General features: G+C 39.8%; 5 protein-coding genes across 9 annotated transcripts in view; 2 read left to right on the plus strand and 3 right to left on the minus strand.

Annotated features, from left to right (window-relative positions):
- LOC129788540 (cytoplasmic dynein 2 light intermediate chain 1) overlaps positions 1 to 17,637 on the minus strand; it is a 38,588-nt gene extending 20,951 nt beyond the window's left edge. The window contains exon 1 of the mRNA XM_055824712.1: positions 17,586 to 17,637. The gene's annotated coding sequence lies outside the window, so the exon portion shown is untranslated. The remainder of the gene's footprint in view (positions 1 to 17,585) is intronic.
- The window catches only part of LOC129788534 (phosphopentomutase), a 26,129-nt gene extending 8,432 nt beyond the window's left edge, over positions 1 to 17,697 (minus strand). The window contains exon 1 of one of the 2 annotated variants that reach the window (XM_055824673.1): positions 17,586 to 17,697. The gene's annotated coding sequence lies outside the window, so the exon portion shown is untranslated. The remainder of the gene's footprint in view (positions 1 to 17,585) is intronic. The other variant, XM_055824678.1, reaches the window with a different exon arrangement.
- Positions 85 to 5,823, plus strand: LOC129788539 (uncharacterized). 4 transcript variants are annotated; one of them, XM_055824709.1, is made up of 6 exons: positions 85 to 488; positions 570 to 1,055; positions 1,152 to 1,306; positions 4,056 to 4,208; positions 5,211 to 5,394; positions 5,464 to 5,823. In XM_055824709.1, exons 2-6 carry the CDS (start codon positions 647 to 649, stop codon positions 5,769 to 5,771), a joined length of 1,209 nt encoding a protein of 402 aa, XP_055680684.1. In that variant the 5' UTR covers positions 85 to 488; positions 570 to 646; the 3' UTR covers positions 5,772 to 5,823. The 4 variants fall into 4 exon arrangements, with proteins under 4 accessions (XP_055680684.1, XP_055680683.1, XP_055680685.1 ...); XM_055824708.1 differs by having other exon boundaries at positions 586 to 1,055; XM_055824710.1 differs by having other exon boundaries at positions 205 to 488; positions 561 to 1,055.
- On the minus strand, positions 9,128 to 14,650 carry LOC129788348 (uncharacterized). Its single transcript, XM_055824315.1, has one exon. The coding sequence runs from the start codon at positions 14,648 to 14,650 to the stop codon at positions 9,128 to 9,130; it is 5,523 nt and encodes a 1,840-aa protein (XP_055680290.1).
- LOC129788543 (acylphosphatase-2) lies at positions 15,406 to 17,652 on the plus strand. The gene is made up of 3 exons (XM_055824720.1): positions 15,406 to 15,646; positions 15,981 to 16,107; positions 17,256 to 17,652. The coding sequence occupies exons 1-3, from the start codon at positions 15,583 to 15,585 to the stop codon at positions 17,368 to 17,370; spliced, it is 306 nt and encodes a 101-aa protein (XP_055680695.1). The 5' UTR covers positions 15,406 to 15,582; the 3' UTR covers positions 17,371 to 17,652.
- Positions 17,698 to 17,808: the final 111 nt, after the last annotated feature.

Genomic DNA, 17,808 nt, shown 5'->3' on the forward strand with positions numbered 1-17,808 from the left:
TCAGGTAAATAATAAGAAACAATATTCAACATCATTCAAAAAATTGGCGGTATATAATCCAATTGTGGTCAACAAATTATTTTCAGTTTGCTCCCGTACCCATTTCGATCATCTTCATCACCAAGTCAAAATCTCCCTTATATTGTCTGGATTTTTTTTGTATCTTTTACCTACTCCTCTGTGACGTTGCTTATAATATTTTATTACTATTCTTCCTTGACCTTTATATATATACGTATTATGTATATATTGTTCTTTTTCTTGTGATTTAATTAATTGGTGCGTGGTGAAGTGTTCTTTGCAATAAACGGTGTTTGATCCTAAATATATATAATAAATAGATAATATACAGTAAAATTATTAACGTACAAATATTCAAGAAAATCTATATTTGCCTGATATTACCACGATTCAATTAGGTGGTAAAATTCACCCCTCTACGAAGATTTCAATCTTTTTCTTTGTTAAAAGATTCAACAGAAAATTAGGTACCTTCTTGCACAAAAATCAATTAATTTGAAGAAAAAATTTGTATAAAATTAATTTTGTAATAAATAAAGTAAAATTAGTTATTTTACCACACAGTGAAAACGCATTTAAAAAGCACCAACTGTTGCGTAAGAATTAAAGAGAGAAGAACGGAGAAATGGAAAAAGAACCCTTACCGATGGGAAGTGACTTCTTCACTGTGTGGCTTTCATCATCACCTGATAAGTGTACAAAGCGTCTCCTTAATTTTGGCGATACCCTCCTTTCGTGGTTTATCATATCACCCCTTGCAATTGCCCACTGGCGCGGGACATGGGACTACATGGATCAGCGTCCAGATAAATTTCCTGCTTGGTATTGCTTCATTTTGGGTGGTATTCTTCATACTGTATTTGCCCTTCTGCGTGAGCCACTACATGCAGAATTTTCACCACCAAGCAATGGCAACAAATCACTTAAGAAGACAATAAGACGTATCATTGTCACCAAATTGTACACATACATCTTCTCCGTTGGCAGTATTATGCATTGGCGTGGTGGTTGGGCAATGATGGAACTTCATTTGGGTAAGAATAATTTCCTGATTTTCCCTATATATTTTCTAGTTAATTTTCTTGGCCTATATACACATATTTTTTCTCTATTTGCGTGTACGCATTTAGGTCCAGGAGTATGGCCAGCTGTAATTGTGTCATTCATAACACTTATCCCACTTCTTATTCTAAAATCACTGAGGAATTCTTTGGCTCCTCCCTACATCATCCTAATGGATTCCAAAGATGTTGCATTTATATTTCCTACTCGATATCGCATTGAGGTAATTTCTTTTTTAATTTAATCTATATACATAAAGCAAACATATTCCACGTGGAAATATCTCATAAATGTTGTTTAAACTAATCTTTATGAAATACAATCTCGTGTTAGTTCCAAAAAAATATTTATCTTCTTTGTTACCATAACTTCTTTAATTTATCCGATTGTTAAAGACGCCTCGTGTTGGATTCTGTTGATAGATTCTAGCTAGAAGTTAACGTTGATTTTTAAAAGATCATAAAACTGGGCTTTGATAGAACCTTTTTGGAATAATTGTTTTCATTCTTAATTAATTTCAAATTGATAATATAATAGTCTAGTCAATTATATACATACAGATCCTCTTGAAAAGCTCTACAATATATATGTACAAAATGTCACAGTCATTTGGCAAACAATTGGACCTTCCATCAAAGCTTAAGAAGAAGCTTTATGGCATTAATCCATGTGCAAATACGGAACACTATAGCAATATTTTCAACTCACACAGATGCAATGAATTTTTTTTTTGATTATGATATGCGGAGAGATAGAGATCATCTGATATACATCTCTCAAAAAGTCTCTCATATGAAGAATTTCCACAACAATATTTCACCTACACAAATGAACCAATAAAGGGAGAATTAAACGAAATATTCAGTGTTGTTACATATAAAAGTGGTCGACACACTGAGAGTCTCGTCAGAGTGATAAAATTGATAATAGCAAACGCGTCTCTATAGTCCGTTGAAAATCTACATGATCGCAAGGAAAAGCGAATAAGTGAAGTTAATATTTTCATCTTCTCAATGAACTTCTTCAATAAAAAACCAATATTGAGGCTTTAATCGTATTCATCGTAAACCATGTACATTGAAAGTGAAGCAGTGAAAAGTTAAAATGTTGCAAAAAGAAAATGTTCAACTCTCTGGGAAAAATTATAAAATGATTCTATTGATAAAAGCAATCAATATTGACGATTAGAAAGAAAAAGTAGAAAATGTAGTGATCTGAAGTTGAATCTTCATGTAAAAAAAAATATATATTCCTCAATGTGTTAAAAACATAATTTTTGGTGCAATTTAGTGCCCCATAAGAGATGCTCTAAAATGTACATTATCTAAACGCAATTTTTTATTTAATTAAACGAACAACAAAAATTTAGTAAAAAGTTTACATATAAGTATAGTAAAAGATTAAAAATATATATAATCAAATTTAGTAGATTAAAGCAACTGGATAATTTCGCAAATACGCATATAATACATATTATAGCAGCAGTTCCGCAATAATAAATCAACGAATGTGTGAGTGTAGATACTAAAATGTCTACATCATTTTATAAACGTAAAAAAAGATAAAGTGAAGTGTCTCTTTGCGATTTAAAAGAAAAACTTTAGGGGAAAGTTTTTTTTTTAAGTATTGTCAGTGCAAAAATGCGTGGAAGTACAGCTGGATTAGCAGATGGTGTACTCAATCCATCAAAGGATGCCCATGGTGTTCTTTTAGATTTTCTCGATACGATCCTTTCCACCGTTGTAGTGGGACCCCTTGTGATATCCTATTGGCGTGGCACATGGAATCTCATGGATTTGTATCTATTTCCCAATAATACAATACTCAGTGCATATGCATCTCTTACAATTGGTGTAGTGGGTCACATTGTCTTTACTTTATGTCAAGATACATTAAAACAACTCCATCCCAATCATCATCGAATTACCTTCTATGTGATATCCCGTCTATATACGGCTGTGTATGGGGTGATATGTATCAATGGCTGGCGAGGTGGATGGCAATTAATAGATTCCTATACAACACCAAAAGTTTCCACAGTCCTACTATTCACCACCCTACCAGCACTGTGTCTAACATTCCTTAAAACTCTTCGGAATCTATCAGCAGCACCATTTACAATCTCAATTGATACACCAAATGAGTATTTTGATGTTCAGACGATGTTTAAAACATCGGTAAGATAATAAATCAAATAACTTCCTAACAGATACAGTAGATTCCCTAAAGAACGACTTTTTAATTTTATGAGCATAATGGGTCTTATTCAGCGACCAAAAAACCATTGAAATCTTTAAATTTTGTACTGAAATTTCAAGATTTCAAGCGAATCTCAAGGGTTTCTTGATCGCTGGATAAGGCCCAATGTTAGTTATTTTCAAGGGGTGTTTATCTGGCGAAAATTACGATTATTCAGCCTTATCACGACGAATTATCCGAATTTGGAACGAATCGTCTGAATTTCCTTGATGAATAAACTGAGCTCGAACGAATAATCCGAATCTCGACGAATAATTAGATTCTTCTTTACGATTAATCTAAGTCTTCTTGAAGAACAATCCGAATTTTAACAAATAATTAAAATCTCGACAAATAATCTGAATCTTTACGAATAATTCAATTTTTTTTGACGAATAATCTAAAGATTTTCATTCAGATAAACACCCCTTGATTATTATGCTCAACAATTTAATGAATAATTTAAAATTTGCACAAAAGTTAGTACCTCGTTGTATAGGGAACTCAATGTTGTAAGATCATTATGAAATTTTGGAAAAATGTTAAATAATTCTTAATTTTATTTTCCATCTAAATGATCAGAATTTTTTCAAATATCAATTCAGAGTTCTCCAGTAATTTACTTTATTACTTAACCTTATACAAATTGCCTCAGTTTAGTTGACTGAAACAGTGAACGTATAAATTAAGACAAATAATATAAAAACTACTTTTTTCCACCTTATTTTTTGCAGGGTTCTCGCCAACCACTCTATTATATTCTTGATTGTTGTTTCTCCGTTCTAATAATTGGATCTCTTGTGGTATTTGTTTGGCGTGGCGTATGGGTATTTCTGGATCTTGTTCTCTATCCCAGTGATGCTAAACTATCAGCATGGTACTCATTGGTATGTTTTCATATTGAGTATTAAATAACTTTTACAAATAAGAAAAATCTCAAAAATGAGTTGGTACACATTAACTTTTCGCATCGTGCAAAAAGGCAAATTTCATTTAACTTCTTTTTTTTCTCTCCCTCTCTTAAGAGATAAGAATAGATTGTTGCTTGAGATATTATTGTGAATTAGATGATATAGTATTTGTATGTAAATTTGAGCAGAAAAAACAAATAATGTGGCAATAATTTATTAGCTAAATATAACATATTTAATCATTGTCACGATTATTTGCTTCTAAATAAGCAAAAGATATGTACTTCTGATGGTATGATCTTTATAAGAAGAACTGTCTCATATGACGAGACATTTAAAATGAGTTATTTCACCAACGGAAAACTCCATTACTTTGTACAAATAAATAATCAGCATCTTGAAAACTGCTGATTTTGCTCTCGAAAACAACAAGTGTCTACAATACGGATACATTTACATAATGACAAATGCAATTAACACTAAAGTGCACGAAGCTTTCATTATTTATTTGTCAACAGGTACATGTATGATACATATTAGGTCGTATAGACTTATTTAGGGTCAGATTCTGACTGATAATTAGTTTATTAAAAAAAAAAGACTTCATAAACTACCTACAAATTATTATTTAAGCATTAAAGTAAGATATCACTTACTACCCTACTTTAACAGGAGATCTGCTGCCTGTACTGTACAACACATTGAATAGAAAGAAATATATGTGACTTCCACACACTTTAGAGGTCGCATAGTGATAAATTCAATTAATTCGATTGCCTTTTGTTATCTAATCAAATTTTCGACAGCAAACTTGGCTTAGTATATCTCATATGTTAAAAGTAAATCATATTATTACATACCTAAATCATTTTGCAGATCAAACGCAAAATCAACTCATATATACAATTTTAGATTATTTTTCATTATTTACTATTATTTTTTTTATTTATTTATTTATTATTATTTTTTCTCGTAAAGGCTATTGGATATGGAATAGTTTTCATCACTTTTGCACTACAGCCCGTAATGAGATGGACATGTGAGAAATTAACTGGCTTTTGGCGACTTGCCATAGCGGATGTCTTTTTATTCTTTAGCTTCATTGGCACAGTTAATGCATGGCGGGGTATATGGCAACTTCTTGATAACTATTTCCTTCCAGGTAAATACATTCTTAAATATTTTTAATTTCTTCCTTTTCCTAATAAGCTCTACATTGTTGTTCTTTCAGATCAGAGAGCCCTTAGTGATTGGTTAACCCATGGTGTTTGCTTTATTCTTCTTGCACTCATGAATTGTGCCAATACCGTACTTGTGCGTGGAGTTTTCTTAGATGCCGAAGAACCCGGTGGTAAATGCGTTATTTTCCCCGTCTATTACATTCGACTCTACTTCCAAAAGGAACGCACCAAAAAGAACCAACAGGCCTTAGATATAATGGAAAAGGACGAAGGAGCGAATTGTTCACTTCTTCTGGAGAAACCCGCAAATAATGTAGTTGTTGTTAAAAATTCAAATGAAAAAGTCGCACCACAATAGCATTATGTAAATAAAATATATATAAATAAAATTGAATTAAATTTGTACATACTACATAGTAGTTTAACAAAACTATTATTGAGAATATATCGACTATTCGTCATTCCTTTTGATCTTTTGAAAAAAGAAAAATCTACATTGAAATTATTTGTTAATTGTTTTAGTGTTAATGTTTTAAAAATATATATATATATCGTGTGTATATATATATTACATATAGTTTAGCTAAATGTATATAATTTTAAATGGTTGTATTGGATTGGCTGTGGGAAGAAAACGAGAATTTTGTAAGTGTCAGAAAAATTGCATTAATATTGCACTATATAAGAATGTTAATTGACAAGCACATACATAATGTATCTATAATGTATGTACGAACATAGATTTATTTAAAGCTGCCTTAAAAATTGATAAATATTCTGTATTCTAATTATTCTTAGAATAGGCAAAAAAAGCTTCTTCAAGAAGCTCGTGAGAAAATTTCTTGAAGAATAAAATAGTTTTTAAAATATTTTCTAGATGATTGACTAAATAGTTTAGGTTTTACAAAACTAACAAGTTTTGCTTCTACGGGCTGAACAAAATAATTTTTTAGTCTTTATTGTGGAGATAACATCATCCATTGAACAGCGGAACACCAACTGGGTTTTGACGGGAAAATCCCTCTCAATATTCTCGAGGTAAAAGGGAAACACGAAGCCCCCACATTTTGTATTCTAACATCCGACTTAGTTGATTTTATTCCACGTTGACCTACAATTTACAACACTAACAGCAAATTCGCTAATTTTTCCATGTTTTAGGTACCCCATTTATCGAGTAATTTAACTAAGCGGAATTAGCAATTAATACGAAAGATGTGGGTCCAAGTATGAGTTTGCAATTTTTTCGTTCTTCTAACAAGATGGTTCCTTTTACCATTTTACATAAAAAACTTTATTTTCTCTCTCAATATTCTGTCTTGAATTGTAAATTAAAGTAAATCAGTAGTACCAAGGACAAGGCAGATAAAGAACGATGATAACGTCAAAATAAAATGATTGATCAATGATAAGAAAAATTCTTTCGAAACTGATAAAAGAAAGAATTTTACTTTGTATAGGGGAACGTGGCCCAATTGCGACCCCCTAAATTCTGTTTCAGAAGGATTGAAAAAAGTCATATTAAAATGAATTAAATCTTCCCAAGTTTGGTACCATTGGAAAGGTCATTTAATAGGCTAACTTTGTTCTATAGATGCAAACATTCTATCTCTTACCTGTTCTGAGTAATAATGGAATTAAAAAAAGTTGCTAAAATTGCACTTTTTCACCACGGTGTTCTAATTGCGACCCCCCGAGTGTTCTAAATGCGACCCCCTTTTTTTGCCGTAATTTGTGGGTTTTTCACTAGTAGATCACATTTATCACTACTATAAATAGGGAAACTGCCATGAAATACACGGAAAAGCCGGAAAATCAAGAATTTATTTTCAATTTTCCCCACATTTGTTTTGACATTTCGCCCTTGAGGTGACTACACACACTTTCACACACACCGACAATTGCGCACTCACTGACGTAATTCCCAGAAAATCCACGAAAATTCTTCTGAGGAATGCGTAAATTACACTAACTACACTCCCCTTTGGCTGTAGGAACATTTTCACTGCGAAAAAACTTTCAAGAAACGTGAAAAAATATTGATTTTCCCGAAATCAAAACACAGCGCGTTCTGTGTGAGAGAGACACTTCCACACCACTACACGCATGCGCGACTGCTTTACCGTGGTGAATGGTGGAAATAGACGGTCCGAATTGAAACATTTTGGGGGTCGCAATTAGACCATTCTGCATGTATTACATTTTCACTTAATTACTTAAAATACCTAAAATCTTTCAAAAAATTGTAAATCAAGTAATAAACTAGACCCTCTAAGCTACAGAAACGCGGCATAATATGAGACATAATAGTGGGAAAAAAACTCATATCAACTTAGTTTCTAAAATCAGAAAATGTCGGCCAAGTGCTGAAAATGAATTTTGATTTTTTATTAGTCCTGTTGTGTACCAAATTAATTTATTTTAGGCGCTAACATTATCTTACTATAATATCTTCATAATGTAGTGAAACTAATTTTATAATATTTCGTCATTTACGAGAAAAAGGGGCGGTCGCAATTGGGCGGCGGTCCGATTTGGGCCACGTTCCCCTACTGACATAATAAAAGATATCATGCTCTCAATATTACATGTGTAATGGCATTATTATGTAGTTTTTGCACATGCGGTTCTTCAATTAAATTTATTTGTATATGTGCCCTGTAAGCGCAAAACGTACCTGTAGATGACACAGGGCGTCAGGTAAGGTGGCAGAGGCACTCACGGCAGATGATGGGTACCTGTAGATGACACAGGGCGTCAGGTAAGGTGGCAGAGGCACTCACGGCAGATGATGGGTACCTGTAGATGACACAGGGCGTCAGGTAAGGTGGCAGAGGCACTCACGGCAGATGATGGGTACCTGTAGATGACACAGGGCGTCAGGTAAGGTGGCAGAGGCACTCACGGCAGATGATGGGTACCTGTAGATGACACAGGGCGTCAGGTAAGGTGGCAGAGGCACTCACGGCAGATGATGGGTACCTGTAGATGACACAGGGCGTCAGGTAAGGTGGCAGAGGCACTCACGGCAGATGATGGGTACCTGTAGATGACACAGGGCGTCAGGTAAGGTGGCAGAGGCACTCACGGCAGATGATGGGTACCTGTAGATGACACAGGGCGTCAGGTAAGGTGGCAGAGGCACTCACGGCAGATGATGGGTACCTGTAGATGACACAGGGCGTCAGGTAAGGTGGCAGAGGCACTCACGGCAGATGATGGGTACCTGTAGATGACACAGGGCGTCAGGTAAGGTGGCAGAGGCACTCACGGCAGATGATGGGTACCTGTAGATGACACAGGGCGTCAGGTAAGGTGGCAGAGGCACTCACGGCAGATGATGGGTACCTGTAGATGACACAGGGCGTCAGGTAAGGTGGCAGAGGCACTCACGGCAGATGATGGGTACCTGTAGATGACACAGGGCAATTCTATGACTCACCAGCCTCCGGGTCGGAGGACAAAAAAAAAAATTTTGCCACGGAAAAAATGCACACACAACGCCAGAAAATGCAGTATTATTTCGCTGACGAAGGCACACGGTGCAAGGAAAAAGAAACACAATTATTCTTCCACAAATCACTTTAATTTTTAATAAAATACTTCAATTTTGCGCATGGAAAAAATATCGCGTGGCGTTTTGCTAATCATTAAGCGGAAGTCGTGCTGACGTTGAGAGACGTCAACCCCAAAAAAAACTTCTTTCACTTTTTGTCAGGGGGCGTTGCATCGTTGGTCGCGTTGACGCGCCAATGCGTCAACATGCTGCGGGGGGGGAGATCCTGAGGGTGGTAATCCCTCATCAATGGGCAACTTGGAGAGCTTTTGCACTGCCCTGGTGTAAACTCCCTTAGCAGTGCGCACTGTTGCAACGCGACACTTTCCGTCTCTTCCAGGGTGAACCTGATCCACAACAGCCAGTGGCCAGGCATAGGGCGGCATGTCGTCTTCCGAGATGAGCACAACATCCCCTGGCTTAATGTTCTCCTCTTCCTTTGTCCACTTGTTGCGCCTCTGAAGAGTTTGCAAATACTCCTTCTTCCATCTAATTGCGAATTGCTGCAGGAGCTTCTGGCACAACTGCCACCGGGTGAGTAGGCCTGGGTTGATGTTTGTGAAGTCTTGAGACGGCATCATCACCAGTGGCTTCAGTGTGGTGAAATGCCCTGGACAAAGAGCTGGTTGTTCGTCTGGGCCCGCTGGGAGGGGCGTCAGTGGCCGGCTGTTGAGGATAGCCTCGATCTGGGAGATGACGGTAGAGAGCTCCTCGAATGTCAGAATTGTTGTGCCAATCTCTCGACGAAGATGATGTTTGAGAGACTTGATTGCGGCCTCATGGAGGCCGCCATGATGGGGAGATCTAGGAGGGATAAATTGGAAAGTGATCCCTCTATTGGAGCATTCATTTTGCATCTGAGGTTGGGATTGGAGATCGTGGAATAGCTTCTTGAGTGCTGCATCGGCTCCAACTAGATTCTTTCCATTGTCGCAGAAAATCTTCCGCGGGGCTGAACGGCGGCTGCAGAAGCGGGTGAGAGCCGCAAGGAACGAGCTGGTGGTCATGTCTCCCAGAACCTCGAGGTGTACCGCCTTTGTGGCGCTACATACGAAGGCACAAATGTATGTCTTGTAGGATACTCCCCCTCTCTTGTAGGCTGGTCTGGTCAACACTGGCCCACAGAAATCTACATTGCATACCGCAAATGCAGATTCGTAGCTGATCCTTTCTGTAGGGAGATTGCCCATCCGCTGAGCAAGCATTGTGGGTCGCTGTCGCCAACACACCACGCAGTTTCTAGACACTGAGCGAGTGAGTCTCCTACCACCAAGGAGCCAGAACTTGTGTGATACTAAGGCAAGTAGCAATTGGGGTCCTGGATGCATTTGGTCTTGGTGTACATGAAGAGCGATCAAATAGGCGAGACGTGATTTGGGCACAAGCATTGGATGCTTGAAGTCATACGATTCCGCCCCTTCATCAAGGCGGCCACCAACCCGGATAATACCGAGGTGGTCCAGAAAGGGACTCAACCCTTGGAGCGGCTTGAGTTTCCCAGTTCGGTACAGGGAACCGTCTGCAAGTGCATTCCCCAACTCACTCAGATGCACATCCTGAGTGAACTTCACGAGGGTTTGTTCTGCATGGTCCAGTTCACAGGCTGTGATGGGTCCGTTCTCCCGTGGCTTGGATCGAATGGCAGAGAGAAATCGGAAGACATATGCAACAACTCGGAGGATACGACGGTAGTCATTCGAACTGGCGAGAATGGAATCCAAAGGGTGCTTCTCCTCTACTGCGGGTGCAGCGGGCAACGCAAGAACTTCAGCAGTTTCAGGTTCATTGCGGGATGGATCACGTGGCCACGCATCAACCTCCATTGTAAGAAATTCGGGGCCATGCCACCACAGATTGGATTCCTTTAATTCATGAGGGTACATCCCCCTGGAGATGATGTCAGCCGGGTTCACAGCAGTAGGAACGTAGTGCCATTTTCCCGCGTCCGTCAGTGCTAGAATCTGGGTGACACGGTTGAGGAAATATGGTTCAAGCTTCATTTTCTTGGAGCGTATTTGTCCTAACACACTTGTGGAGTCAGACCACATGTGGTAATCGGTGACTTCAATGGAACTTCGGATTTTACTGAGCAACTTGGCACCGAGCAATGCAGCGCATAGCTCCAATTTGGGAATTGTGGTTGGTTCAGCCGGCGCCACATGGGATTTGGCGACCATGAGATGAGAAATCCGCTGCGTCCGGGAGTCCCCAGTCACCAAGTAGGCGACAGCTCCGTACGCAACATTGCTGCTGTCAGCAAATATATGAACCTCCCGAATAGTGGACTGTATTGAAAACGACATCCAGCGGGGAATTGAGATGTCCTGAACGCTGGGGAGGGATGCTAGGAGATTCAGCCACTTGCCGAGTATGGGTTCTGGAACTTGCTCATCCCAGCCGATCTTCATTTGCCAGATTGCTTGCATAAGTAATTTTCCGAGGATTACAACTGGTCCTAATAGACCCAGCGGGTCGTAAAGAGAAGCCAGCACTGAGAGGACCACCCGTTTTGTGTGCACGGATGGAGATTCACGCTTCCACTTGAAAGATAGTCGGTCCTGAGTCTTTTGCCAGATCATGCCAAGAGTAGCGGACGCATCAGGTAAGACATCGAGGACCTCCTCAGCAGAGGACTGTGGCAGGATGGAGGAGTGGCTGGCATTCCACTTTGACAGGGACATTCCTGCCGTGGCTAACAATTCTGTGAGCTCCTGGACAGCTCGCTGAGCCTCCTCCAGTGTCCGGACAGATGCCAGGCAGTCATCCACGTAGAAGTGCTTCCGGAGAAGCTCACTGGCGAGTGGATGGGTTTTTGATGCTATCTCTGCCAGCTCCATCAACGTCCGGGTGGCAAGAAAGGGAGAAGAGCTTACGCCAAAACACACTCCTCTTGCACGGTAATGCTTGATTGGTTCATTGGTATCGAACCTCCAAAGAATTCGGAGATAATCTCGGTGGGGCGGATGTATCAGGATTTGAGGATACATCTTCTTAATGTCGCATGAAAAGGCAAATTGGTGTTCCCGGAATCTCAAAAGGTTGGTCACAATATCGGGCTGCACCGTGGGACCGATCATGGTGACATCATTGAAGCTCAGCCCGGTCAGAGATTTGGAACTGGCGTTCATCACGATCCTGATTTTGATCGATGATCCCGAAATCTTCACCACACAGTGATGCGGCATATAATAGGAAGGGCGGTGCATCTCGTCTGGCGGAACCTCTTCGAAGAATCCTAAATCCAGATTCTCCTGCATCGCTGCATGGTATTGGGCTTTGAGTTCTGAATTTTGCTCCAACCGTTTCTCAAGGCTAAGCAGTTGACGAGATGCATTGAACAGGTTGTTGTGTAGCCTGTCGACATTGGGTTTCAGAGGGAGGTGGACCACATACCTGCCAGTATCATCCCGGGTAGTGGTTTCCTTATAAATCTTTTCTGCTGCAAAATGGTCTGGGCAGGTACTGCGTGGGGCCTCCACTTGCTCTGTGACCCAGAGCTTCCTAATTGAGGTATCTATGGATGACAGCGTGGTAGCTGCCACAACTTGAGGGGCAGCAGGTTCTGCCGGCGGGACTGTGCACGGTCCCGAGATGATCCACCCAAACACGGACTCTTTCAGCACAGGTAATTGAGCCCCGAGTCTGAGCACCTTCCCGGAAACCACATCATTGTAGAACTCGTTGCCAATGAGCAGATCAATTGGCTGAGAAACGTGCCAGGTTGGGTCAGCCAGTTCCATATAGCCTGGGATGGGAACTGATGCTGGACTGACACACCAATTTGGGATATCCTGCTGGAGGATGGAAGGAACGACCTGACAAGTCATGGAGAAGTACTTCGAGTTATGGAGTGATCGGACAGTACACTCGGTTTGGTATTTTGCCTTAGTCCCCCCATCTACAACCCCCCCAATGAATAAAGTGGAGATGCACTTTGGGAGCTTGAGTTTTTGGAATAGGGACTGCGACAGCAAATTGGCTTGAGCTCCGGAATCCAACAAGGCGCGACATTGGGTAGGAACGCCATGTCTATCCAGAATGTGCACCACCGCTGTCTCTAAGAAAATCTTCCTTGGTGCTGATGGTTCAGTCAGCGATGAGCACACAGCTGCTTCTTCTTTTTTGTCGTTGGTCTGAGGCGGAGTGGAGACACTCGGTGGGATCGCAGGCTGCGTCTTCTCTTGTGCCTTCGCACCTGTGGCCGGCTGTGGGGCATTTGGTCTGAAGGCCTCATGCAACAGCTTGTTGTGGTGTCCAGCACAGGTCGTACACGTCCCAAATGAGCAGTCTTTCGTCATATGGGTGCTGACCAGGCATTTACGACACAACCCCTTTTCACGGATGAGAGCCAGACGGTCCGCTGGTGACATCCGTAAGAACTTCGGGCACTTGAATACCCGGTGATCAGTGGCTTTGCATGCGGGGCACGCGGATTCGGCCGTGGTGGCCAGTACATTGGACTTCCCTGACTTCTGGGGAGGCTTCCCTGTGTTTCCCTTGCTTCCATGATCTGCGGGCTTCGGTCCAGGGGTCGCTTGGCATACTTCAAGGGAACGGAGTCTATCCTTCATGAACAACATGAATCGGGAGAGGGTAGGCTGGCGGCTGCCTACCTCTCGAGACCACAACACTTTGCTCTCATGGTCTAGCTTGGACAGCAGCAAGTAAATTATCCACGGATCCCGGTTGGTTTGGTCAAGTGCATCCAACGAATTCAATACTGAACTAGTAGTGGTGTACAAGTCAGTAAAATTTGATACCGTGGGGGCAGACACAGCTGCCATTTTGTTCAACTTCTCGACATGATGATGTACGATGGCATGCTGATCATCATAGTGAGCACAGAGCGCATCCCATGCAATGATGTAGTTGCGGTCGGTGAGGGAAATGTTTGCCACAAGTCTCTTGGCAGTTCCGGTGACTGCAGTCATGAGGTACTGCAAGCGTTGGATGTTGGAAAGCCGAGGATTCTGGTGGACGATGCTGACAAACATGTCCTTAAAATTGTACCATGCTGTATGGTCTCCATTGAATTCAGGGATCGTCAGCGTTGGCAACTTGCAGTGGAAGGACTCACCAGCCGCATGGGGGCTGAAGCTTCCACTGCGCGGACTTCCCAAAGACTCCCGGAAATGCTCGAACATTCTTTGGGTACGCTCTTCCGCCTTCGCCTGGTGCTCCATGAGATAAGCTAGGGCGGATTCAAGCGTGGTTTTTCCTGGCGTAGGGGGTAATCCTACATCAATGCCTGGATGGAGATTGGGGGGCTCACTATCCAGATGATCCAGCAGAGATGGCTGGAGGATTTTGGGAATGGCTCCGGTGTGGAGCGGACGTCCTTCTGTAGGAGCATCGGATATAATCGGCAATGGAGACGGCTCTCGACCTGAAGCGGCTTGGGGAACCTCCTTTTGATACTCTCGCAAGACAACTCTAAGGTCCCTCTCAAGTCGGTGTATGCGAGCCATCAAATCCTCATGTTCCTTCGTTTCAGCCTCTGAATCCCCATACTCCTTGAGGATAGTATGGTGGATCTCAATCAGCTGTGGTTCGTAAGTCTGAAGCTGGGTGATCATCGTGCTGACCTCCGAAGCATTCCCACATTCCAAGTCCTTGACAATTTCCGCCGTACGTGCCTCCTTGCGAGACACATGGCCTTTCAGGGTGACTCTGCGTTCCATGGCTGGCATAGGTTATCGCTGGCAAAGGACAATCCTGTTGTCCAAGGATCGGAGGGCCAAAAAAGATGTAAGCGCAAAACGTACCTGTAGATGACACAGGGCGTCAGGTAAGGTGGCAGAGGCACTCACGGCAGATGATGGGTACCTGTAGATGACACAGGGCGTCAGGTAAGGTGGCAGAGGCACTCACGGCAGATGATGGGTACCTGTAGATGACACAGGGCGTCAGGTAAGGTGGCAGAGGCACTCACGGCAGATGATGGGTACCTGTAGATGACACAGGGCGTCAGGTAAGGTGGCAGAGGCACTCACGGCAGATGATGGGTACCTGTAGATGACACAGGGCAATTCTATGACTCACCAGCCTCCGGGTCGGAGGACAAAAAAAAAAATTTTGCCACGGAAAAAATGCACACACAACGCCAGAAAATGCAGTATTATTTCGCTGACGAAGGCACACGGTGCAAGGAAAAAGAAACACAATTATTCTTCCACAAATCACTTTAATTTTTAATAAAATACTTCAATTTTGCGCATGGAAAAAATATCGCGTGGCGTTTTGCTAATCATTAAGCGGAAGTCGTGCTGACGTTGAGAGACGTCAACCCCAAAAAAAACTTCTTTCACTTTTTGTCAGGGGGCGTTGCATCGTTGGTCGCGTTGACGCGCCAATGCGTCAACATGCCCTATGTACATATGTACATCTTATAGCGAAGAAAGTTTCGCAAAATATCCAATCACTTGCTTTTATAAATAGTCTTTTCAGTTTCGATCGCGAAGACAATGATTAAAGATCATTTCTCTACAGAGTTCTCATTTTGTTATCTCTGAGTTTCTAGAAATATCTTTAGAACCATTTATTGTGAAAAGTATTTGGGTATTATCACAAGAAAATTACCAAAGTTTTTTTATTTAAATTTTCTCGAGAAAAAATGGGTGTTGAATTGAATATATCATATGTATCGGTGGAATTTGAAGTATTTGGACATGTTCAAGGTATATAAAATTATTAAAAATCATCAAAATTGATAATATTCCATGTAATGGAGAGAAAAATTAAAATATTCAATTGTTAAATGACAAAATTTTAATGAAAGTAAGTTATGTATATATCTGAAGTGAAACAGTCAATTGGAGCACATAAATTTGTACATAAATTAAAGTACATAATCTATTGTCTTACAAATGAAAAATTGCCATATGATCTAAGAAATGCAATTTAATCTTCTTTACCATTCCATATAATACCTCTTAATCAATGATATTCAACGCAATTCTACTTGGATACTTTGTCTCTCTCTCCCCCTCCCCATACTTCTGGAAATTAAAGGGTGTGGATTCACAAAACATTGCCGTGACATGTGTGTTAAACGGAAAATTGGTGGATGGGTTAAAAATTCAAAATCAGGCACAATTCTTGGAAAAATGCAGGGCAAGAAGGAATATATCGATGAATTGTGAGTACATAGTACATTTTGTGCATGTTTGACCTAATTAACAGTCAATCCTCACTCTCATTCAACTCCTTACTTCTTCAATTTTGTCTTATCTTAACACATACATACATACTATGCGGTGTCTTGTGTTTTTTTCGGTAGTGAATAGAATTTTAAAAAATATGTATTATTGAAAATAAGAAAAATATCTTGAGCTATGTTCCATAAAAAAATTGAATTGAATCAAAGAAAAAAAAAAACGATTGTCTTCACAACCTGAGGAAAGTATCAAACATCTCCCGAAATATCCTATAAAGAGTGAAATAAAATGGGGAAGACTCTGATAAAAATCATTTATTTTCTTTTTAACAATTTGAGAGTTTGTTGTACCAGAAAGCATTCAGAAAGATCTTTAAAGAGCTATGGAAAATTAATTTTCCTTCAAAAACACGATTAAGGAAAGAAATAAAATGTTTAATTTTCATAAGATTTTTCACAGAATACCAAAAATCTTATAACTGACGAATTGTAGGAAAAGAAAGGAAAAGATTTATACCAAAATCTACTCCAATCTTCAAATAAAATTTCTTTTTTTGTACATGATGTGGGCAGACAATTAGTCTTAAAAGTTATTGAGCAATAAAATATTGCAAAATATAAACTTGAAGCTGTAGAATTTTTATTTAATTTCCCTGTAGTAAAGTAACTAATACGACATTAGGGAAAGTTGAGTAAATTACAACATCACAAGTTATTAATTGGGGATCCTTGAAAAAGAAATTGGTCAGGGTTTGAATTATGTTTATTGTCAATAGCCCAAGAACTATTTGGCAAGTTCGCTAATGAAAATAGCATCATAACAGTATTATATGTACAGGGGGATATATTCTCATCAAAAATTAGCTGCCAACACGAGGATCACACCCATTGCTCATTGCTACAATTATTTATTTATATACAAACATACCAAATCATTGAGGAAAAGAAACGTAGAATGCTTTGAAGGACATTTTGTACATAACACTGCTGTTTACTTTCCCTTGTAGGTCACTATCAAAAACTTTCACCATTTAATCTTTTTTTGCTATATAGAAATTAATCCATTATTATCCTTTGCCAACCTGTGCTATGTATATATAGGTAATTAATTAGTACTTTTATTATTACAGGACACACTGGTTGACAAACACAGGATCACCCGGTTGCAAAATAGAAAAATGCGAATTTAAGAACTGGCTCACCGTTCTACGACCCGACTACAAAGACTTTCAAATTAGATTCTGAAAATCTAACATATCCTAGCTAAATACTTTTTATTTTATCAAAATAAATAAATATTGTATTCTATTTATAGCTGCAGCGGGGCCAAAAATACTGCACACCCTGCACATGCAAAAAAAATGATTGTGTACCACAAAAAGCTAACCTCTCATCCCGCTTTCTCATATATATTGTAATTAAATGGTATAATAAATGTAATGAAAGTAGTGAGAACTTACTCAGAAAGGTGGAAAATGCAAGAAGTGTCGCTAAATAAAGGTATTTCACAAAATATTATTCCATTAACATGAAGTTTATTATTTGTTTTGATTTGCTTGTCTGTCTACTCGCACTACTTTTTTGCAAAGTACCGACTATTGTAAACGATCTCTCAGTGGTAATTGTAACCAATAGATGTTTAAAAAGGATTATGATTCACTTTAATTTTTTTGAAATATATCC

This window comes from Lutzomyia longipalpis, chromosome 2, assembly GCF_024334085.1.
Source record: "Lutzomyia longipalpis isolate SR_M1_2022 chromosome 2, ASM2433408v1".
NCBI classification, from domain to species: Eukaryota; Metazoa; Arthropoda; class Insecta; order Diptera; family Psychodidae; genus Lutzomyia; species Lutzomyia longipalpis.

Excerpts from the sequence above, each read along its gene's own strand:
- LOC129788543 (XM_055824720.1), top strand. The coding sequence starts at position 15,583 with ATGGGTGTTGAATTGAATATATCATATGTATCGGTGGAATTTGAAGTA. Across the intron at positions 15,647-15,980 it reads AGTATTTGGACATGTTCAAG|GGTGTGGATTCACAAAACAT; the intron begins GTATATAAAATT and ends TGGAAATTAAAG. Across the intron at positions 16,108-17,255 it reads AAGGAATATATCGATGAATT|GACACACTGGTTGACAAACA; the intron begins GTGAGTACATAG and ends TTATTATTACAG.
- LOC129788539 (XM_055824709.1), top strand. The coding sequence starts at position 647 with ATGGAAAAAGAACCCTTACCGATGGGAAGTGACTTCTTCACTGTGTGG. Across the intron at positions 4,209-5,210 it reads TATCAGCATGGTACTCATTG|GCTATTGGATATGGAATAGT; the intron begins GTATGTTTTCAT and ends TTTCTCGTAAAG. Across the intron at positions 5,395-5,463 it reads TGATAACTATTTCCTTCCAG|ATCAGAGAGCCCTTAGTGAT; the intron begins GTAAATACATTC and ends TTGTTCTTTCAG.
- LOC129788348 (XM_055824315.1), bottom strand. The coding sequence starts at position 14,650 with ATGGAACGCAGAGTCACCCTGAAAGGCCATGTGTCTCGCAAGGAGGCA.